The 24,552-nt window shown below is 40.1% G+C and overlaps 1 protein-coding gene across 1 annotated transcript in view; it reads left to right on the forward strand.

Moving 5' to 3' along the window:
* The window catches only part of DDX43 (DEAD-box helicase 43), a 1,089,992-nt gene that overhangs the window by 867,838 nt on the left and 197,602 nt on the right, over nucleotides 1–24,552 (forward strand). The window contains exon 14 of the mRNA XM_053712000.1: nucleotides 7,604–7,713. Coding sequence (XP_053567975.1) covers nucleotides 7,604–7,713 — 110 coding nt within the window. The remainder of the gene's footprint in view (nucleotides 1–7,603; nucleotides 7,714–24,552) is intronic.

Raw genomic sequence — 24,552 nt, forward strand, 5'->3', positions numbered from 1 at the left:
GGGAGACCTCATATGAGGATATTATGGGCAGAATTAAGGCTCTTAAGCTGGCTAATTCTTTTATCACAAATGCTGCTTTCCAACTAGCTAAGTTAGCGGCAAAGAATTCAGGTTTTGCCATTCTGGCGCACAGGGCGCTATGGCTCATGTCTTGGTCGGCCGATGTGTCGTCAAAATCCAAACTGCTGAACATCCCTTTCAAAGGAAAGACCCTTTTCGGGCCTGAATTGAAAGAGATTATCTCAGAAATCACTGGAGGAAAAGGCCATGCTCTCCCTCAGGACAAATCCTTTAAGACAAAGAACAAACAAAATAAGGCGACATCTTAATTCAGGCGTCAACTTTCCAAAGAGCCAAGTCTCACACGGAAATTGTAGTGGCCTTTCTGAGGTCTCACGGGTGGAAGGTGAACATCAAAAAGAGTTCCTTCTCACCCCTCACAAGAGTTCCCTTCCTAGGAACACTAATAGACTCGGTAGAAATGAAAATATTTCTGACGGAGGTCAGAAAGTTAAAACTCTTAACTACTTGCCGAGCTCTTCATTTCATTCCTCGGCCATCTGTAGCTCAGTGCATGGAGACAATCGGATTAATGGTAGCGGCAATGGACATAGTCCCTTTTGCACGGATACACCTCAGACCACTGCAACTATGCATGCTCAAACAGTGGAATGGGGATTATGCAGATTTGTCTCCTAAAATACAGTTGGACCAGGGGACCAGAGATTCTCTTCTCTGGTGGTTGTCTCAGGATCACCTGGCTCAGGGAATGTGTTTCTGCAGACCAGGGTGGATCATCGTAACGACCGATGCCAGTCTGTTGGGCTGGGGTCCTGTCTGGGACTCCCTGAAAGCTTAGGGCTTATGGTCTCGGGAAGAAGCTCTTCTCCCGATAAACATTCTGGAACTGAGGGCGATATTCAACGCTCTTCAGGCATGGCCTCAGCTAGCTGCGGCCAAATTCATCAGATTTCAGTCGGACAACATCACGACTGTAGCTTACATCAACCATCAAGGGGGAACAAGGAGTCCCCTAGCAATGATGGAAGTAACCAAAATAATCAGGTAGGCGGAGGATCACTTTTGCCACCTCTCAGCAATTCACATCCCAGGAGTAGACAACTGGGAAGCGGATTTTCTAAGTCATCAGACTTTTCATCCGGGGGAGTGGGAACTCCACCCGGAGGTATTTGCCCAGCTGATTCAGCGATGGGGCACTCCAGAATTGGATCTGATGGTGTCCCGTCAGAATGCCAAACTTCCTCTTTATGGGTCCAGGTCCCGGGATCCCCAGGCGGCGTTGATAGATGCTCTAGCAGCGCCTTGGTCCTTCAATCTGGCCTATGTGTTTCCACCGTTTCCTCTCCTTCCTCGTCTGGTTGCCAGAATCAAGCAGGAGAGGGCGTTGGTGATTCTAATAGCGCCTGTGTGGCCACGCAGGACCTGGTATGCAGACCTAGTGGACATGTTATCCGTTCCACCATGGACTCTGCCAATGAGGCAGGACCTTCTACTTCAAGGTCCTTTCAAACATCCAAATCTAATTTCTCTGCGTCTGACTGCTTGGAGATTGAACGCCTAATTCTATCTAAGCGTGGTTTCTACCATAAGATTTGGCGAAAATATCTTTGTTGGTGCGAATCCAAGGGTTACTCATGGAGTAAGATTAGGATTCCCAGGATATTGTCCTTTCTCCAAGAAGGATTGGAGAAAGGATTATCAGCTAGTTCCTTAAAAGGACAGATATCTTCTTTGTCTATTCTTTTACACAAACGTCTGGCAGAGGTACCAGACGTTCAAGCGTTTAGTCAGGCTTTAGTCAGAATCAAGCCTGTTTATAGACCTGTGGCTCCGCCGTGGAGTCTGAATTTAGTTCTTTCAGTTCTGCAAGGGGTTCCGTTTGAACCTTTACATTCCATAGATATTAAACTTTTATCTTTAAAAGTTTTGTTTTTGGTAGCTATCTCTTCTGCTCGAAGAGTTTGAGTTATCTGCTTTACAGTGTGACTCACCTTACTTGGTGTTCCACGCAGATAAGGTAGTTTTGCGTACCAAACCCGGTTTTCTTCCTAAGGTTGTGTCTAATAAGAATATTAACCAGGAAATTGTTGTCCTTTCTCTGTGTCCTAATCCTTCTTCGAAGAAGGAACGTCTGTTACACAATCTTGATGTGGTTCGTGCTTTAAAGTTCTATTTACATGCAACTAAGGATTTCAGACAAACAACTTCATTGTTTGTCATCTATTCTGGTAAAAGGAGAGGTCAGAAGGCGACTGCTACCTCTCTTTCCTTTTGGCTGAAAAGCATCATCCGTCTGGCCTATGAGACTGCTGGCCAGCAACCTCCTGAAACAATTACTGCTCATTCTACCAGAGCAGTGGCTTCCACATGGGCTTTTAAAAATAAGGCTTCTGTTGAACAGATTTGTAAGGCAGCGACTTGGTCTTCGCTGCATAACTTTTCCAAATTTTACAAATTCGATACTTTTGCTTCTTCGGAGGCTATTTTTGGGAGAAAGGTTTTACAAGCAGTGGTGCCTTCCGTTTAAGGTACCTGTCTTGTTCCCTCCCTTCATCCGTGTCCTAAAGCTTTGGTATTGGTATCCCACAAGTAAGGATGAATCCGTGGACTGGATACACCTTACAAGAGAAAACAGAATTTATGCTTACCTGATAAGTTACTTTCTCTTGTGGTGTATCCAGTCCACGGCCCGCCCTGGCTATTAAGTCAGGTAGATCTTTTTGTTTAAACTACAGTCACCACTGCACCTTATGGTTTCTCCTTTTTCTTCCTAACCTCCGGTCGAATGACTGGGGGGTGGAGCTAGAGGGGGAGCTATATGGACAGCTCTGCTGTGTGCTCTCTTTGCCACTTCCTGTTAGGAAGGAGAATATCCCACAAGTAAAGGATGAATCCGTGGACTGGATACACCACAAGAGAAAGTAATTTATCAGGTAAGCATAAATTCTGTTTTTGGTGTCTGTATTTAAATAAAGATAAATGGCTAGATTTAGAGTTTTGTCGGTAACGACCCGCGTAGCTAACGCTGGGTTTTTTCCCCCCGCACCTTTTAAATACCGCTGGTATTTAGAGTTCACAGAAGGGCTGCGTTAGGCTCCAAAAAGGGAGCGTATAGCATATTTACCGCCACTGCAACTCTCAATACCAGCGGTGCTTACGGACGTGGCCAGCTTCAAAAACGTGCTTGTGCACGATATCCCCATAGGAGACAATGGGGCCTTTGAGCTGAAAAAAAACCTAACACCTGCAAAAAAGCAGCGTTCAGCTCCTAACGCAGCCCCATTGTTTCCTATGTCTGCACCTAACACCCTAACATGTACCCAGAGTCTAAACACCCCTAACCTTACACTTCTTAACCCCAATCTGCTACCCTGCTATCGCTGACCCATGCATATTTTTTTACCCCTAATTTGCCGCTCCGTACACCGCCGCCGCCTACGTTATCCCTATGTACCCCTAATCTGCTGCCCCTAACACCGCCGACCCCTATATTATATTTATTAACCCCTAATCTGCCGTCCCCAACGTCGCCGCCACCTACCTACATTTATTAACCCCTAATCTGCCGACCTGACCTCACCGCTGCTATAATAAAGTTATTAACCCCTAATCCGCCTCACTCCCGCCTCAATAACCCTATAATAAATAGTATTAACCCCTAATCTGCCCTCCCTAACATCGCCGACACCTAACATTAAGTATTAACCCCTAATCTGCCGACCGGACCTCACCGCTACTCTAATAAATGAATTAACCCCTAAAGCTAAGTCTAACCCTAGCACTAACACCTCCCTAAGTTAAATATAATTTTTATCTAACAAAATAAATTAACTCTTATTAAATAAATTATTCCTATTTAAAGCTAAATACTTACCTGTAAAATAAACCCTAATATAGCTACAATATAAATAATAATTATATTGTAGCTATTTTAGGATTAATATTTATTTTACAGGCAACTTTGTATTTATTTTAACCAGGTACAATAGCTATTAAATAGTTAATAACTATTTAATAGCTACCTAGTTAAAATAATTACAAAATTACCTGTAAAATAAATCCTAACCTAAGTTAAAATTAAACCTAACACTACACTATCAATAAATTAATTAAATAAAATACCTACAATTATCTACAATTAAACCTAACACTACACTATCAATAAATAAATTAAATACAAATACCTACAAATAAATACACTAACTAAAGTACAAAAAATAAAAAAAGAACTTAGTTACAAAAAATAAAAAAATATTTACAAACATTAGAAAAAGATTACAACATTTTTAAGCTGATACCCGGCGTGGTGAAGATAAGGTAGGAAGATCTTCAGGGGCTTAGTGTTAGGTTTATTTAAGGGGGGTTTGGGTTAGATTAGGGGTATGTGGGTGGTGGGTTGTAATGTTGGGGGGGGGGGGTATTGTATGTTTTTTTTCCAGGCAAAATAGCAGAATTCTTTGGGGCATGCCCCGCAAAAGGCCCTTTTAAGGGCTGGTAAGGTAAAAAAGCTTTTCTATTTTTATTTTGGAAAAGGGTAGGGAATTTTTTTATTTTGGGGGGCTTTGTTATTTTATTAGGTGGTTTAGAGTAGGTGTAATTAGCTTAAAATTGTTGTAATATTTTTCTAATGTTTGTAAATTATTTTTTTATTTTTTGTACTTTAGTTAGTTTATTTAATTGTATTTAGTTGTAGGTATTTTATGTAATTAATTTATTGATAGTGTAGTGTTAGGTATAATTGTAGGTATTTTATTTAATTAATTTATTGATAGTGTAGTGTTAGGTTTAATTGTAACTTAGGTTAGGATTTATTTTGCAGGTAATTTTGTAATTATTTTAACTAGGTAGCTATTAAATAGTTATTAACTATTTAATAGCTATTGTACCTGGTTAAAATAAATACAAAGTTACCGGTAAAATAAATATTAATCCTAAAATAGCTACAATATAATTATAATTTATGTTGTAGCTATATTAGGGTTTATTTTACAGGTAAGTATTTAGCTTTAAATAGGAATAATTTATTTAATAAGATTTATTTTATTTTGTTAGATTTAAATTATATTTAACTTAGGGGGGTGTTAGGGTTAGGGTTAGACTTAGCTTTAGGGGTTAATAAATTTATTAGAGTAGTGGTGAGGTCCGGTCTGCAGATTAGGGGTTAATACTTGAAGTTAGGTGTCGGTGATGTTAGGGAGGGCAGATTAGGGGTTAATACTATTTATTATAGGGTTATTGAGGCGGGAGTGAGGCGGATTAGGGGTTAATAACTTTATTAAAGTAGCGGTGAGGTCCGGTTGACAGATTAGGGGTTAATAATTGTAGGTAGGTAGCAGCGACGTTGGGGGCGGCAAATTAGGGGTTAATATAATATAGGGGTCGGCGATGTTAGGGGCAGCATATTAGGGGTACATAGGGATAATGTAGGTTGCGGCGGTGTGCGGTCGGCAGATTAGGGGTTAAAAAAATTATTAGAGTGGCGGTGATGTGGGGGGACCTTGGTTTAGGGGTACATAGGTAGTTTATGGGTGTTAGTGTACTTTAGAGCACAGTAGTTAAGAGCTTTATGAACCGGCGTTAGCCCAGAAAGCTCTTAACTCCTGGCTTTTTGCTGCAGCTGGAGTTTTGTCGTTAGATTTCTAACGCTCACTTCAGCCAAGACTCTAAATACCAGCGTTAGGAAGATCCCATTGAAAAGATAGGATACGCAAATAGCGTAGGGGGATCTGCGGTATGGAAAAGTTGCGGCTGCAAAGTGAGCGTTAGACCCTTTCCTGACTGACTCTAAATACCAGCGGTAGCCCAAAACCAGCGTTGGGAGCCCCTAACGCTGGTTTTGACGGCTAACGCCAAACTCTAAATTTAGGCGAAAGAAAATAATTATACAGTGCTGTGGACATTTCATCTGGTTTATCTGTTTTCTCCATTTGCTTCTGCAATTCTAATAGCTCCTGTTAACCACATATATCTTAGTATGCTGATCTGGTTTAGATGTCCAGTGCTCCTCAGTTGCAAGATCTGTTGTCTCAAGGTCCTTACCTTTTTTTCTATATCTTCAGTCTCTCAGTTTGACTGCATGGTGATTTGATTATTATTTTCCAAATTAGTTTTTCTGACTCAGTGGTAGATAGGCTCGATTTACAACAAGGTTTAGAAATTTCGTCTTTCTTGGTGTATGGAACGGGGTTGTTTGTGGCATTCCTTTAAGATTCCCAATATTTTGATATTTCTCCAAGATGGATTACACAAGGATTTATCGCCCAGCACTTTGAAGAGTCATATTTCTGCTTTTTCTGTCCTACTACATAGTAAATTGGCTTGTCTTACATATATTAAAGCTCTTGTACATGCTCTGTTTAGAATCAGACTAGTTATCAATCATATAACTCCTTTATGTAATCATAAATTGGTTTTAAGAATATTATGAGTTTGAAGATTGTCGAAATCCTTAGTAGCTTGGATATAAAACTTCAAAGCTCTGACTAGCAAACTTATTTGTCAGGTTCTCAGAAAAAAATGTAGGGCTAGAAGGCTACGTTGGTTACTTATAGCTTCTTGGTTAAAGAGTCTAATTCATAAGGCTTACTTGGAGGTTTGGTATACTCCACTTGTTACATATTACAGATCACTCAACTCGTTCTGTGTCTACTTCTTGGGTTTTCACAAAGGAGGCTTCAGTAGATCAAATTTGCAAGACTGCAACTTGGTCATTGTTGCATAAATTTACTATATTTTCTCATTTTGCTGTATTCGCCTAAGCTGAGGCAGGTTTTGGCAGGAAGGTTTCTCAGGCTGTGCTTTCTAGTAAATAAGTGCCTGCCTTTTTTTCCTTTTTGCCCCACCCATTTTTGTGGACTCTAGAGCTTTGGTATTTGTTTCTAACAGTAATAATTTGTGGACTATACCCACCTTAAGAAATAAAACATAATTTATGATTACCTGATAAATTAATTTCTTTCTTGGTGGTCAAAGTCCACTAACGCATCCAATATTTTTGTTTTACTAGATTGCAGTTTCAGTTGGCACCTCTTTACCCTTCTGTCTTTGCTACTTCTTTCTCCTGTTTTCTTTGTTATACAATAGACTGGGAGGTACCAGTAAATAGGGGGCATATTAAAGCTCTTGGTGTAGGGTTTATTTGCCTCCTTCTGGTGGTCAGGTGATTAATTCCTAACAGTAAGGAATCAGGGACTCTCACCACCATGAAAGAAATTAATTTATCAGGTAATAATACATTTGTTTTTCAGTTGTTTACAGGTGGTTTTACATCTGGTGATTGCACATCTGTTCAGACATGAGAAATCATTGCTGTGTGTGCTACTGGAAATGTAATATGTATGTTATGAAACAAAATCTCAAACAATGTTTTTGAATGTTTTATAGGAACACTCTTAGTATATCATAATTCCATGCCTTATTTGTAACAATTTAATATGTATTAAAATGTATCCAGTGGGGGTGGGGGGGGGGTAATTGATACTTCAATTTTAAAAGGACATTTCAGGCAAACTCTGTACTCTTTCTTTTAATTTAAGTTTTTCCAGGGTACTTTTTAATTAGCATATATATTGTTTAATTCCAGTGCGGATGATTTGTCAAGTGATTTTAGTCTACAGGGAATTCCTGTGCAGTCCCTACATGGAAATAGAGAGCAGTGTGATCGAGAGCAAGCTCTGGAAGATTTTAAAGAAGGTAAGTTTTTGTAGAATGTTTAGTACTTTGTTTTGTCCTTTAATAGTTCAAATTAACAACCTTTTTTATATTCTGCAAGTGTTGGTTTAAAAGCTTTTGACATTTATATTTACTGTTATATTATACTTTTCTTTCATTCCCATGGGGTAGCTTTTGGTCCTGGAGCATTAGTTAGGAGGTCTGAGGGAAGATCTGAGGGCCACATTTATCTTTTGTATTTTGTGCAAAACTGTCAATTTATGCCCCCTACTCAACTGTGTAATTCTTGTGCTGAACATATTGCAAATTCTATACAGGGGACGCGTCCTGTCATATTTTTTTAGGGACTGATGTTCCTCCTGCCCCCCGCTCCCCCTTTAAGCTATGTACCTCATATGCTGAGTCTATTTCTTGCATAAAAGTGGTGAATTATCATTCCATAACTCATTGGAATTATACTCCTGACCATTAGGAGGAGGCAAAGATCCCAAAATTCCAAGACCCCCTAAAACCCCTTCCACCTTACTGAAAACTAATATTGTCTTTGCCTTCGCAGGAGGAAGGTGAAGAATGGAGGTGCTCTAGGTGGTTGCTCAGACCGATTTGAAGCCTAGTTCCCCTCAGAAAGCTACTGTTTGGACAAGGGTTGTCTTTGGAGTATAGGTAGTGGCACAATAAGTTAGTCACAGGCCTGCCACAGCTATCGCAGGAACCGGTCCCTAGCCGCCTCCTGTTGGTTCAACTTTATACTCTACTAGGAGATAAGCCTGCCCAGAGGGCAGTCTATTTTTTCAAAAATACAACCCCCAAGCTAATGTTACAAAAAATAAAAAAAAAAATGTAAAATTACAGAAAAAAATAACAAAGCTACCAAAAATGTAAACCTGAACTAATACCCCTATAAAAATAAAAAATCCCCCCCAAAATAAAAACTCCCCCTAAGTTAAACAGTTATTTTACATTTAAAAAATACTAAGTCCCCTCTAACAGTAAACCCCACCCACCAACCAAACCCCCAAAATAAAAACCTAACACTAAAAAAACCTAAACTACCCATTGCCCCTAAAGGGGCATTTGTATGGGCATTGCCCTTAAAAGAGCATTCAGCTCTTTTACTGCCCTTAAAATGCCAATCGGCTCTTTTACAGCCACAAAAAACCTGATCTAAAAAAAAGCCACCCCAAAACAAAAAAGCCTAAGACTAAGCCCCAAATAGGTACTCACCATTCCTGAAGTTCTGCGGAGGTCTTCTTCCAGATGGCTCCATCTTCTATGAGGTGAGGAAAGGAAAACGCTGAGTCTCATAGTATATCCATTCAGGGCCGTTTCTAGAGATTTTGGCTCCCACTGTGAAATTTCAAAATTTGTTTCCCCCCCCCCCCCCCAACATTCTAATGTGTAACTTTTTCTTGTTTACCTTCCATGTCTCACTGCTATTTAATTTTAAATTCAATCTGTAAAGTGTACATGAAAAATAAATACAATACAACAGATACATTTTATTTTTAAATTGCATAATTACTTTATTGGACTTTTTAGGAATACAATACAAATAGCATTTACCATGCCACAAAAGAAACAAAGTCAGAAATACTTCTCCAAATAAAATAGCATCATTACTACAATTACAAGTCAGTCAACTAAAGGTTAGGCTGAAACCTCCTTTTTGTATAGACCTCCTGTGAAATCAAGAGGCCACTCTTGGACCTGTGTATGGTAGGTTAATGGAGGTAAACTAACTAGCAAGGCTAAGGCCACTCTTGGGCCTTAACAAGGCAGAATAACAATAATTTTTACAATAAAGCAATAATGTCACATTTTGAAATACAATAAAAAAAAGCAAAAGCAAATGTCATCATAAGAAAACTTACACATCATATTATGATATAATACAGGAGAGCCATTTCATGTATTGTAATACTCTTGATTTCTTTCATGTAATTAGCAAGAGTCCATGAGCTAGTGACGTATGGGGATATACATTCCTACCAGGAGGGGCAAAGTTTCCCAAACCTCAAAATGCCTATAAATACACCCCTCACCACACCCACAAATCAATCATTGTGGTTCCTTCATTGTGTCCTAATCCTAAGAATTCTAAGGAGAGATCATTGCATTCTTTGGATGTAGTTAGAGCTTTGAAATATTATGTTGAAGCTACTAAAAGTTTCCGAAAGACTTCTAGTCTATTTGTTATCTTTTCCGGTTCTAGGAAAGGTCAGAAGGCCTCTGTCATTTCTTTGGCATCTTGGTTGAAATCTTTAATTCATCATGCTTATGTCGAGTCGGGTAAATCTCCGCCTCAAAGGATTACAGCTCATTCAAATAGGTCAGTTTCTACTTCCTGGGCGTTTAGGAATGAAGCTTCGGTTGATCAGATTTGCAAAGCAGCAACTTGGTCTTCTTTGCATACTTTTACTAAATTCTACCATTTTGATGTGTTTTCTTCTTCTGAAGCAGTTTTTGGTAGAAAAGTACTTCAGGCAGCTGTTTCAGTTTGATTCTTCTGCTTATAATTTCAGTTTTTTTCATTATAAGATTTAAACTTTGTTTTGGGTGTGGATTATTTTCAGCGGAATTGGCTGTCTTTATTTTATCCCTCCCTCTCTAGTGACTCTTGCGTGGAAGATCCACATCTTGGGTAGTCATTATCCCATACGTCACTAGCTCATGGACTCTTGCTAATTACATGAAAGAAAACATAATTTATGTAAGAACTTACCTGATAAATTAATTTCTTTCATATTAGCAAGAGTCCATGAGGCCCACCCTTTTTTGTGGTGGTTATGATTTTTTGTATAAATCACAATTTTTCCAATTCCTTATTTTTTATGCTTTCGCACTTTTGTCTTATCACCCCACTTCTTGGCTATGCGTTAAACTGATTTGTGGGTGTGGTGAGGGGTGTATTTATAGGCATTTTGAGGTTTGGGAAACTTTGCCCCTCCTGGTAGGAATGTATATCCCATACGTCACTAGCTCATGGACTCTTGCTAATATGAAAGAAATGAATTTATCAGGTAAGTTCTTACATAAATTATGTTTTTCAACCTGGAACAGTCCAGAAAAAAAGGTGGTATGGGCAAAAGAGGTTACTTTCATGTCTAATATATATATATATATATATATATATATATATATATATATATATGGTAAAGTGTGTGGTTTCTGCAAAGTAAAGCAATAAAGGCTATGATTAAGAGAAAATGTTAAAATATTAGCCCACTGATTATGCACTTCCTTATGCCAAGACCTATGTTGATATATATAAAACAATGCATATCATTATTTGGTTTCTGACCATGTATAAATTATCAGAGTATAACCTTATATCGATGATATTAAACAAATATATCAAACAGGAAGCCTTCAGGTGTTGCTATAGGAGCATGCTATATGCTATATTTGTTTACGATCATATTATAGCAGGAAACATGAGCCCTTACTGGGTTTATACTATTCTTGCTCTTTATTCTGGGACATTCTACAATTAGTGATATGTGCAAAAGAAGTAATTTTAAGGTCTTTAAGACACATTATGTTAAGTAATTACCACTAACTGAGTAAGGCTACATAAATAAAGGGCTACTCTCTGACAGAGCAAAAATAGTTAATATTATAGTATTTTTATTAACTATAACTAAACTACCTGTATATACTGATATAAGTGCTGCTATAATAGCATCTTAAATGTTATACTTAATCCCTCTCCTACTCTCCAGGTATGTAGTGGAAAGTGTAGGTTAAGTATGGTGCCCAACAAAGACCTTTTTTTACCAGCATAACAGAGATTAGGAATTGCCAACTGTGCTATATCCACTGAGGCATTCACCAACTGACCCAGATGTCACTGGCATCCCCCGAGGCAAAACTTCCTGATATTTGTTCTTTTATTCAAACAGCAGTGTTAAGAATGGAATAAATTATGTCAGACTTCTCTTATACTGCTCCTGTAAATAGCAGTGCTAAAATAATAATAAATCAAATATTAAGAGAAACGCTAATTAAGCTTAAGACAAGATTTTATTTATAAAAACAATGATACATGGGGGCGGAGCCGGCTGGCGTGAGGTATGGGCACACATTAATGTGAGCTCCAGGAGCCGATGCCTGAAACCACATATTAAATTGGACATATAGCGACCTGCAGTCGATACTTCATCCCGGATTGTACTCAGGACAGATGGTGGACGAAGCGGTTACGGCCCCAATCAATACCATCTGCAATCTTGAATAACTCTGTGTTAAGGCCTACACCGCGGCCGCCATCTTTGCAGCCTCAATGTGAGTAACACAGAATCGACTTCATACAGGGCAATACCCGGAACTGCAGAGTTTGAATGTGAACTTTAATGGGCACGCATCCAACCTTAACAAATGCCCGGATCAAGCAGGATGTTTTTTCAATTGCCAAAATTGCGGGGCATTAATTACACAGACTATAGCCAGTTATAAAGGATCTACTGTCTAACAGGGCATATAAAACATGATAGAGGTATAGAAACACCTATAATACCGTATTGCCCATGCCTCTATAGAAGAGACCCGTTATACCAACTTGCTAATATGACCTTATAGGGGTATCCTGCCTGTTACTCAGCACACAGATATAACGCTGACAAGTGGATATAATCACAGCTCAAATTTGTTATAGTGAGGGAGGATTCCATACTCACACATATCATAGTAATAAAGGTGTTATTTATTGCAATAAAATACAAGTTTGCTGAAGAGTGTTTGGAGTGTTGTGGAAAGCAAGATATATATTGATTTGTACCTTAAAAATGTCGCCAAAAAGATAACAAAGTCAGGAAAAGATGCAAAAAAGCACACAGCAACACGTAACACTGTAAGCTCTTTCTTTAAGCTTTCTGAGAACTAACAATCTGCCACATCAGACCATACCACACCACAGCGGTCTGAGATGTCACCGTCAGAAAGTGAAGACAGCAATACAGAAGAACCAATTCAGCTTTCCAAGGCCTTCTTGGCTACCATCCCATCTAAAAGTGACCTTGACAATATTGTGGTCAAGGTACGAGATTGCATTAAAGAAGAATTGGCGAGTCTTAGAAAGGATATGACAGAAATTGGTAATAGGGTGGAGGCTTTGGAGGATGAAAATGATTTTAACCAAACTGAGATTTCCACTTTACAAACTACAGCCCAGGCGCATGACCTACTAATCACACAATTACAAGATAAGTTAGAAGATCTGGAGAATAGGGAACGCCGCCAAAACCTCTGTATCAGAGGGGTCCCAGAAACGATTTTGCCGAATACTATTCCTGAATTTCTCCAAGGTCTCTTCTCCTTCCTCCTGGGTCCTTCATCTAATATAGACACATCAATGGACAGAGCCCATAGGGCATTCAGGCCAAAGCCTTCGGAACAAGCACCCCCCACGTGATATAGTTTTAAAATTGAAAAATTACCAAACCAAAGAAGAAATTCTCAGGGCCGCAAGACAACTCAAAGACATTAACTTTCAGAACTGTCACCTGCAGATCTTTGCTGACCTAGCGCCTCGTACTCTGCAGAGACGTAAAGAATTCCAACCATTGACAACTTTGCTTAGAGCGAAAGGGATCCCATACCGCTGGGGGTTCCCCTGCTTCCTCAACATCTCCTATAAAGGTACTAAACACATATGCAAGACACCTGACGAAACATCGGAACTGTGTGCCGCCTTGGGGATTGATCCTCCTCTACCCACGACATTAGGAGAAGAAACTGTATCTACGAACACAGTAAATTCATTAAGGCCTCCCAGACTACCATGGCAGCAACGTTTTGGGGCTCCTGCCCCTTTATCAAGCTAACATATATGAAGAAAAAACACACATTTATGTACATAGGAGACCAATCACAAACTCAGAGGGAGGGGTCACACACCTGTTAAGGTCTCACCTGACCTAACAAATAAGTGAGTAATTGTCACATAGTCAAAATGTTAACCCCTTCAGAACCTCATGTGAAAAAGACTCCATTTAAAAACAGATGCAGCAAGTTGCTATATAAACTATGCTATATGGCTAAATATTTGGCTACATGTAAAATATCCATAGTGTATTGATCAACTAGAACAAAAACAAAATGAACAGAGGCCTTAAATAAAAGGAAGTAAATCAAATTCCCTATTTAATCCCTTGGGGTGCATAGTATCTAACTTCCAGATCCATCTGGCCTCCCTATATAGGAGGTCCTTAATCCTATCACCCCCTCTAATCTGTGTAGGGGCCTGGTCTATTACCATGTATCTGAGCTGGTTGATTTGGTGGCCTTTCTCAATGAAATGTGCAGGTACAGGGAGGTTAGCAGTTTTCTCATTTCTAATCGTGGATTTATGTTGGCATATGCGGTCTTTGACCCGTTGGGTCGTCTCGCCAACATATAACAGCCCACATGGGCACTTTAACGCATACACCACATGTGTATAATTACATGTGTAATACCCTTTAATTGAGAATTTTTCCCCTGTGTATGGATGAGAGATGCTACCACCCTTTATGACATTTCCACATTGGCCACAACCTAGGCAGGGGAATGTGCCCTCCTTCGGTTTACCAAGGAATCTCTGATCTCCTCTTCTAGTGGCATCAGAACTAGACATGGCTCTAACCAGCCTTTTACCTATGGTCTTACCCCTACGATAAGCTGCTCTAGGGATAATCTGGAATTCTTCAATTTCTGGACAAGCTTCCTTAAGTAAAGGACAATTCCTCTTGATAATATTGAACACTTTTTGGCTCATGGTGTTATAAGATGTAACAAAATTCATTATTTTATTAGCAGATATAGTATGTGACTTATGGAGACTTTTAATAGATTGTTCTACTATATCTAATTGCTGACTATCATAACCCCTTTGGATAAATTTATTTTTCATCTCTGCAAATCTGGCTGTTTTCTTTTGGTCTGTGACTATTCTGTCCACCCTCATTAATTGGGATTTTTGGACACTGTCAAACACCTTAGGGAGGTGAAAACTGGTACAATGCAATAAGGTATTGCGGTCTGTGGGCTTCACAAATAAATCAGTAGTTAAGGACCCATTCTGTTTGAGGACAGTAGTGTCCAGAAACTCCACCTTGTGGCAATCATGTTTGCAGCTGAATTTTAGGAAAGGAACAGCATTCTCAATGTTGGTCTGACAATGCTCCTTGAACAAGGGGTCATTGTAAACTACTCTTTCTTCAATGTGGTCCATGACCAAACAGACATAGGCTGGGGCCACATTGGACCCCATAGCCGTCCCATTCTTTTGCATGTAAAACTGCTTGTCATGCAAAAAGAAGTTATTGGTCAATACCAGGTCCAACAACTGGATAAGCCATTCTTGTTGTTGTCGACTATGTTGACCATGCTTGGCTAGTGTATTGCTAATACAATTAATCCCCATACTATGCGGTATGACAGTATATAAAGAATTTACATCCCATGTGGAAAGAATAACATCATCTCCCAGTGATTTAAACTTAGAGATACATTCAATGAAGTGACCTGTGTCCCTAATATATGATTTTCCTTGAGTAACCATAGGGGATAAAACCTTATCCAAAAACTGGGCTGTGGGACTAAGCAGGGAGTTTATCCCAGCCACAATGGGTCTCCCTGGGGGATCTATCAAACACTTGTGGACTTTTGGCACCACGTAAAACACAGGCACAATAGGATGATCAGGAAGCAAAAAATCATACAATTTCTTTGTTGACAATTCATTAGTTTAACCCATATCTAACATTCTCTTCAAATCTTAGTGGACACTGTTAGTGGGGTCACAGTCCAGTTTCATATAAGTGGTTTCATCATCAAGCTGTCGCATAATTTCCTTTTTGTACTTCACTGTGTCCATTACAACCACCGCACCGCCCTTATCGGCGGGCTTAATGGTGAGAGTTTTGTTATTTTGTAGGGTTGTGAGTGCTTGGTATAGATTTTTGCTCAAATTGTGTCTATTGTCATCTTTGTGATTACTGATTAATTTCTTAAAGTCGGTGTCCACAAGTTTAATGAAAGTCTCAACAGCCACATTGTCCCCTGAAGGGTTAAAGGAACTTTTTGAGTGCAGACCCAAGGGAGTTAAATCAAAAGCACCTTCATTATGAATGTCCCGTATATTTTGTGTAAAGGACTGCCTATTTGGATTGTTAAAGAATGCCTTAAGACGTAGTCCCCTAAAGAAACGTGTCAGATCTGTCATGATGGAAAATGAGTCAGGAGTGGTGGTGGGGCAAAAAGATAAGCCCATATTCAGTACTGTTACTTCATCTGTAGACAATGCATATGAGGACAAGTTAATTACATTTACCTCTTTAGTTTGGACTTTGTTTTCAGTCGGGTCCCCATTCCTCCTCCTCCTCCGTCTGCCGCCCCTTCTCGTGTTGTACCTCCTCTGTCGTTTGGCCCCATTGTTCCTGATAAAAAAGAACTTGATGTGCCTTCACCGGCAACTGATGCATGTGCTGCGCCGGAGCTGTCGGTACTCGTATCACTATCCGTCGCCTTCTGATTACGTGACGTCATCCATCTTGAGCCTGTTTGCGTCGGACGTCTCCGTGGGCAAGTCCATCTATACACATTACCGGAAGTGTAATCCTGTTCGTGGCGTCGGAACTTCCGTCTTTTCCGTTCCTCTATCTCTGCCTTAGCCGAATTAACCCCTTCGACCACCTCCTGGTGAGTACGCTGGAACTCTTCCTCGCCCATCGTGTCCTGTAGCTTATTATTTTGTACTTCTATTTTCCCAGACAGCTCCTGCAGTTCACGGTTAGAGAATTCAATGTTAAGAATCATGAGGTCCATGGAATTTTTGTTCAGAATTTGTTGATATTTCGTACAAAACTCTGGGTTCTCTGAGAAGAAGGTGGGTTGGAGGGGGGACCTCATACCTCGGGGGATACGTTTAACTTTTTAATACTCAGCCAAAGTAGAGGCATGCAGTTGTAAATTCACTTGCCTTTTCATAAGTTTCTCCAACTCCCGCTTTTGTAAATCTTTATCCGGGGCAGTCAGAAATTCCCTTGGTCCCAGGGTCAGGGTAGCAATCTGTGCTGCCTCTTCATCTGTGTAAGAAAAGCTGCCTGTTTCACAGGCCATGGTGTAATTATCTTTAGGCAACTGCTGTATACAAAAAGTAATCCAGAAACAACAATATGAGGTGCTGTATTCCTTGAAAGGGAAAATACTGATATTTAGACAAGCAGGACCAGCACTCACTTAATCCTTAATTTTTCCAGTAATTTGAGTTGGTGCACACCAGGGGGACTCCCCTAACCAAAGTCCAGTGACAAATATAATAAAACAACACACTGCTGGCACTCAAAAAATGGCAACAGTGCCTTTATTACAGAGCAACGTTTCGGGGCTCCTGCCCCTTTATCAAGCTAACATATATGAAGAAAAAACACACATTTATGTACATAGGAGACCAATCACAAACTCAGAGGGAGGGGTCACACACCTGTTAAGGTCTCACCTGACCTAACAAATAAGTGAGTAATTCTCACATAGTCATATATTGGCTGTTATATGTTGGTGAGACGACCCAACGGGTCAAGGACCGCATATGCCAACATAAATCCACGATTAGAAATGAGAAAACTGCTAACCTCCCTGTACATGCACATTTCATTGAGAAAGGCCACCAAATCAACCAGCTCAGATACATGGTAATAGACCAGGCCCCTACACAGATTAGAGGGGGTGATAGGATTAAGGACCTCCTATATAGGGAGGCCAGATGGATCTGGAAGTTAGATCCTATGCACCCCAAGGGATTAAATAGGGAATTTGATTTACTTCCTTTTATTTAAGGCCTCTGTTCATTGTGTTTTTGTTCTAGTTGATCAATACACTATGGATATTTTACATGTAGCCAAATATTTAGCCATATAGCATAGTTTATATAGCAACTTGCTGCATCTGTTTTTAAATTAAGTCTTTTTCACATGAGGTTCTGAAGGGGTTAAAATTTTGACTATGTGAGAATTACTCACTTATTTGTTAGGTCAGGTGAGACCTTAACAGGTGTGTGACCCCTCCCTCTGAGTTTGTGATTGGTCTCCTATGTACATAAATGTGTGTTTTTTCTTCTAATATGTTAGCTTGATAAAGGGGCAGGAGCCCCGAAACGTTGCTCTGTAATAAAGGCACTGTTGCCATTTTTTGAGTGCCACCAGTGTTTTGTTTTATTATACTTGTCACTGGACTTTGGTTAGGGGAGTCCCCCTGGTGTGCACCAACTCGAATTACTGGAAAAATTAAGGATTAAGTGAGTGCTGGTCCTGCTTGTCTAAATACCATGGCAGCAACAACAGGCCAAGAAAAGTAAGAAAACTCAGGATACCTTGCATACCAATAGCTCCAGAGAGACTTAACTCAGCAGATGGGTGAGATAATTTCATATTCTGTTCGTGTGTAATTTGTGTTGAACTTTAAGCCCTCTTTTTACACACGGGCCTTGCAGTAACTGAGACTGAACTATTTTATGAATGTTACCTCCAGTTCTATACTGTCTGATAGCCTAAATATGGAAATTTGTCCTTTAACTGTTATTTTAGAAGTTTAAAATGGGATAGGCCATATTCCCCCATTGTGTGACATACAATGTCAAGTTACTTGTTTATGTTAGTTATTATTACTGTTTTTGTTAATATGTTGTTTATTTGTTGTCAACTGCCACCAAAAGCAGCGACTTATCACATTGCATTCATATTGGTCTAGCAACCCTGTGTTCAGGCTTTCTTTGCACATATGCTCTGACAACCAGACGAGAGCTAATATATCTCCACAAATATCCCCCCTATATCCACCGACAACATTAGTGGTGACAAGACAGACATGAAACCGATTAAGTTAATGACACAGAACGTAAAAGGGTTCAACATACCCCGTAAGAGACATATAGCATTCATGGACATTGACCACAAGCAAATTGACGTCCTATTTTTGCAAGAAACACACTACTTAGCAGGACAGGAGCCCAGTTTCTTTGCAACCACATATCCTATCCACTATCATAGCAGCCATTCCACTAAAAAAGATCTCAGGAGTTAGTATATTAATCCACAAATCTTTACCATTTCATCTACAACAAGTAGAGAGAGACAATGAGGGGAGATATCTGGCCTTGTTGGGTCTACTACATGGGAAGCCAGTCACATTAGTGAATATATATGCCCCAAACACTCGCCAGGCGTCCTTCCGTTAGTTCTTCAGTGATGTTCTAGCATTTTGCAAGGGCTCACTTGTTATCGGAGGAGATTTCAATACACCATTAAACCCTCTACTAGACAGCTCCACAACACTCTCTCAGGTGTCAAAGAGATCACTTAAATCCATCAAAGATGACCTAACACTTCTGGGGGTACATGACGTTTGGCGCACCCAACATCCCACTAGTAAAAACTTTACTTTTTTACTCAGCCCCGAAACACTCACATTCCCGCATAGATTATATTTTCATAGACCATACAACGATTTCTTCAGTAACACAAACGGATATTATCCCTATTACTTGGTCTGATCAGTCATCTCTTCCCTTTAAACCATACCAATGGCGTCTAGACGACGCACTGTTAAGACAACTTGATATTGCAACAAGTAGAGAAATCTTTATCTGAATATTTTTTAAACAATAACACGCCAGGTAATGATCCATACATACTCTGGGAAGCACACAAATGTTTCCTGAGGGGAGAGATGATAAAAATCAAATCGTCACAACGCAAAAATTATAGGACACAATATTTAGATCACACTACTACCTACCAACACCTAGATAGAATCTACAAAATAAATCCCCAAGACAACACTCTAAAATCCCAACGAGACCAAGCCAAACATAAGCTCACAAAATTTTTGGATAATTCAGCACAAGCACAAGCCCTGAAATTGCAACAGAGATTTTTCCTATAGGGTAACAAACCAGGCAAGCTATTGGCTAGAGCACTAAAAACGAAACAAGCTATACACTACATTGCTACACTCCAGGATCCCCCCAATAGGCCAACTGTAGAGACCCAGAGAATGACAGAGATATTTAGAAACTATTATTCCAGCTTATGCAACCTAATACCTAATAGAAACAAAGAGGATCATCAGTTACACTGCCATCAATATCTTGACCCTATAGATTTACCTACTATCCCAAAAGACGAACTAGAATTTCTCACCTCGCCAATTAAATCTGAAGAAATTGAGGCTGCAATTCACTCATTAAAGCTAGGGAAAAGCCATGGCCCAGATGGTCTTACAGGCTCCTACTATAAAAAATGTAAGCACCTTTTAATACCTCACCTACTTTCCATTTTTAACCATATTGATGAGAAATAGGATTTACCCCCTCCATGCTTGAAGCAATAGTAACAGTTCTGCCGAAACCATTTAAAGATCCGACTATTCCTTCCAATTACCGCCCGATCTCCCTCTTGAATATAGATATCAAGATCTACGCGAAAATACTAGCTACCAGTATTAATAAAATATTACCCTTGCTTATACACCCGGACCAGGTGGGCTTTGTGCCGCAGAGAGAGGCTAAAGATAATACTGTGAAAGTACTTCACCTAATACAATATGCGGCAAATCATAACATCCCCTTTATCTTACTTTCGACGGGCGCTGAAAAAGCTTTTGACAGACTACACTGGACCTTTCTAAATCTTACCCTACAGAAATTCGGCTTCCCTGACAGTTTTATCCGGAAAATATTCGCTCTTTATACAAAACCGACGGCCAAAATCAAAGTGAAAGGCTTCCTATCTACCCCTTTTCAAATTTCAAATGGTACTAGACAAGGTTGCCCACTATCCCCCCTATTATTTGTACTTTCTATGGAAATCCTGGCCACAAAATTACGCAGTAACCTTAGCATACATGGACTAACTATAAATTTGACCCATTATAAATTAGCACTATATGCTGACGATCTACTGTTAACACTAACCCACCCGAATACTTCTCTCTCTGCGATACAGAGCTCCATGGAGAGATTTGGCGCCTGCTCTAACTATCTAGTTAATCAACATAAATCGGAAATTCTCCCTATTTATTTGAGCGACAAAGATATCCAAACACTTCAATCACAAGTACCATACCTAATACAACAGTCCTCTCTAAAATATTTGGGCGTTCACCTTTCCAACGATTCGCAAAAGTTACACAATCTAAATTATGAAGCTCTTTTAAATACCATCACTAAAGACACATCACTGTGGTTAAATAAAAAAATATCCTGGCTAGGTAGAATAGGGGTGGCCAAAATGACCATTCTTCCTAAAATACTTTACCTATTCCAAACCCTTCCCATACCACTTCCAGAGACATATCTATCCAAGCTGCAAACGGTAATGAATTCATATATTTGGAGGAAGCGTCCGCCTAGAGTCGCCAGGGCTACCCTCTACCTCCCGAAAAAACTTGGGGGACTAGGGGTACCATATTTATCCAAATATAGAGAGGCAGTGTTTTTGAGAAGGATCGTGGACTGGTGTACACTTCCCCTAGATCATGATAAACTTTGGAAGACCTTGGAGCATGATCTTACTAATTCTGTTCAACTTGGTGTATATTGTTGGCAGCCAAAAGCAAATCACCCACCCTTAACTAAAGTTTACCCTATAATAAAAAGACATTTAATACATGGTCGCACATACTACATACACATCAATACCTCTCTATGATACCTTTTTCTCCAACATTGGTGTGTCCGGTCCACGGCGTCATCCTTACTTGTGGGAATATCTCTTCCCCAACAGGAAATGGCAAAGAGTCCCAGCAAAGCTGGCCATATAGTCCCTCCTAGGCTCCGCCCACCCCAGTCATTCTCTTTGCCGTTGCACAGGCAACATCTCCACGGAGATGGTTAAGAGTATGTGGTGTTTAGTTGTAGTTTTTTTTATTCTACTATCAAGAGTTTGTTATTTTAAAATAGTGCTGGTATGTACTATTTACTCTGAAACAGAAAAAGATGAAGAATTCTGTTTGTGAGAGGAAGATGATTTTAGCAGACAGTAACTAAAATCGTTTGCTGTTTCCACATAGGACTGTTGAGATGAAGTAACTTCAGTTGGGGGAAACAGTTAGCAGACTTTTCTGCTTAAGGTATGACTAGCCATATTTCTAACAAGACTGTGTAATGCTGGAAGGCTGTCATTTGCCCTCATGGGGACCGGTAAGCCATTTTCTTAGTCTCAAACAGAATAAAGGGCTTAATATGGGCTATAAAACTGGTAGACACTTATGGGCTATATCGATTGCTTTATTTGGGCTTTTTATACATGTTTATGCTGGTAATTCACACTTATAAACTTGGGGAACGTTTTTTAACGTCAGGCACTATGTTAGACTCCTTTTCCAGTCGTTATTTTAAGGGTTAAAGCTCTGGTGTGCAATACCTTTAATGCTTTAAGACACTGTGGTGAAATTTTGGTAAATTTTGAACAATTCCTTCATATTTTTTCACATATTCAGTAATAAAGTGTGCCCTGTTTAAAATTTAAAGAGACAGTAACGGTTTTGTTTTAAAACGGTTTTTGTGCTTTATTGACAAGTTTAAGCCTGTTTAACATGTCTGTGCCTTCAGATAAGCTATGTTCTATATGTATGAAAATCAATGTGTCTCCCCCTTCAAAATTGTGTGATAATTGTGCCATAGCGTCCAAACAAAGTAAGGACAGTACTGTCACAGATAATGAAGTTGCCCAAGATGATTCATCAGATGAAGGGAGTAGACATGGTTCTACATCATCTCCTTCTGTGTCTATACCAGTTTTGTCCACGCAGGAGGCCCCTAGTACTTCTAGCGCGCCAATGCTTATTACCATGCAACAATTGACGGCTGTAATGGATAACTCCATAGCAAATATTTTATCCAAAATGCCTGCATATCAGAGAAAGCGCGATTGCTCTGTTTTAAACACTGAAGAGCAGGAGGGCGCTGATGATTATTGCTCTGTCATACCCTCACACCAATCTGAAGGGGCCATGAGGGAGGTTTTGTCAGATGGGGAAATTTCTGATTCAGGAAAAATTTCTCAACAGGCTGAACCTGATGTTGTGACATTTAAATTAGAACATCTCCGCGCACTGCTTAAGGAGGTGTTATCTACTCTGGATGATTGTGACAACCTGGTCATTCCAGAAAAATTATGCAAGATGGACAAGTTCCTAGAGGTTCCGGTGCACCCCGACGCTTTTCCTATACCCAAGCGGGTGGCGGACATAGTAAATAAGGAGTGGGAGAAGCCCGGCATACCTTTTGTTCCCCCTCCTATATTTAAGAAATTATTTCCTATGGTCGACCCCAGAAAGGACTTATGGCAGACAGTCCCTAAGGTCGAGGGGGCAGTTTCTACTCTAAACAAGCGCACTACTATTCCTATCGAGGATAATTGTGCTTTCAAAGATCCTATGGATAAAAAAGGGTTTGCTTAAAAAGATTTTTGTACAGCAAGGTTACCTTCTACAACCCATTTTGTGCATTGTGCCTGTCACTACAGCAGCGTGGTTCTGGTTCGAGGAAGTAGAAAAGTCGCTCAGTAGAGAGACTCCATATGAGGAGGTTATGGACAGAGTTCACGCACTTAAGTTGGCTCTCTTTTATTTTAGATGCCGCTTTGCAATTAGCTAGATTAGCGGCGAAAAATTCAGGGTTTGCAATTGTGGCGCGCAGAGCGCTTTGGCTAAATTCTTGGTCAGCGAATGTATCATCCAAGACAAAATTACTTAATATCCCCTTCAAGGGTAAAACTCTCTTTGGGCCAGAATTGAAAGAGATTATCTCAGACATCACTGGGGGAAAGGGCCACACCCTCCCACAAGATAGGCCTTTCAAAGCCAAGAATAAGTCTAATTTTCGTTCCTTTCGTAATTTCAGGAACGGACCGGCCTCTAATTCTGAATCCTCTAAGCAAGAGGGTAATGCCTCACAGACCAAACCAGCCTGGAAACCGATGCAAGGCTGGAACAAGGGTAAGCAGGCTAAGAAGCCTGCTGCTGCTAACAAAACAGCATGAAGGAGTAGCCCCCGATCCGGGACCGGATCTAGTGGGGGGCAGACTCTCTCTCTTTGCTCAGGCTTGGGCAAGAGATGTTCAGGATCCCTGGACGCTAGAAATAGTTTTTCAGGGTTATCTTCTGGAATTCAAGGAACTACCCCCAAGGGGAAGGTTCCACATGTCTCACTTATCCTCAAACCAAATAAAGAGACAGGCGTTCTTACATTGTGTAGAAAACCTGTTAAAGATGGGAGTGATACACCCAGTTCCAATGACGGAACAAGGAATGGGATTTTACTCAAATCTGTTCGTAGTTCCCAAAAAAGAGGGAACCTTCAGACCAATTCTGGATTTAAAGATCCTAAACAAATTTCTCAGGGTACCATCGTTCAAAATGGAAACCATTCGAACGATTCTACCTACTATCCAGGAAGGTCAATTTATGACTACCGTGGATCTAAAGGATGCATACCTACATATTCCTATCCGCAAAGAACATCATCAGTTCCTAAGGTTCGCCTTTCTGGACAAACATTACCAGTTTGTGGCCCTCCCATTCGTGTTAGCCACTGCTCCAAGGATTTTCACAAAGGTACTCGGGTCCCTTCTAGCGGTTCTAAGGCCGAGGGGCATTGCAGTAGTACCATACTTGGACGACATTCTAATACATGCGTCGTCCCTTTCAAAAGCAAAGGCTCATACAGACATCGTTCTGGCCTTTCTCAGATCTCACGGATGGAAGGTGAACATAGAAAAAAGTTCTCTGTCTCCGTCGACAAGAGTTCCCTTCTTGGGAACAATAATAGATTCCTTAGAAATGAGAATTTTTCTGACACATGTCAGAAAGTCAAAACTTCTA

Source organism: Bombina bombina, chromosome 4, assembly GCF_027579735.1.
Source record: "Bombina bombina isolate aBomBom1 chromosome 4, aBomBom1.pri, whole genome shotgun sequence".
Lineage (NCBI taxonomy): Eukaryota > Metazoa > Chordata > Amphibia > Anura > Bombinatoridae > Bombina > Bombina bombina.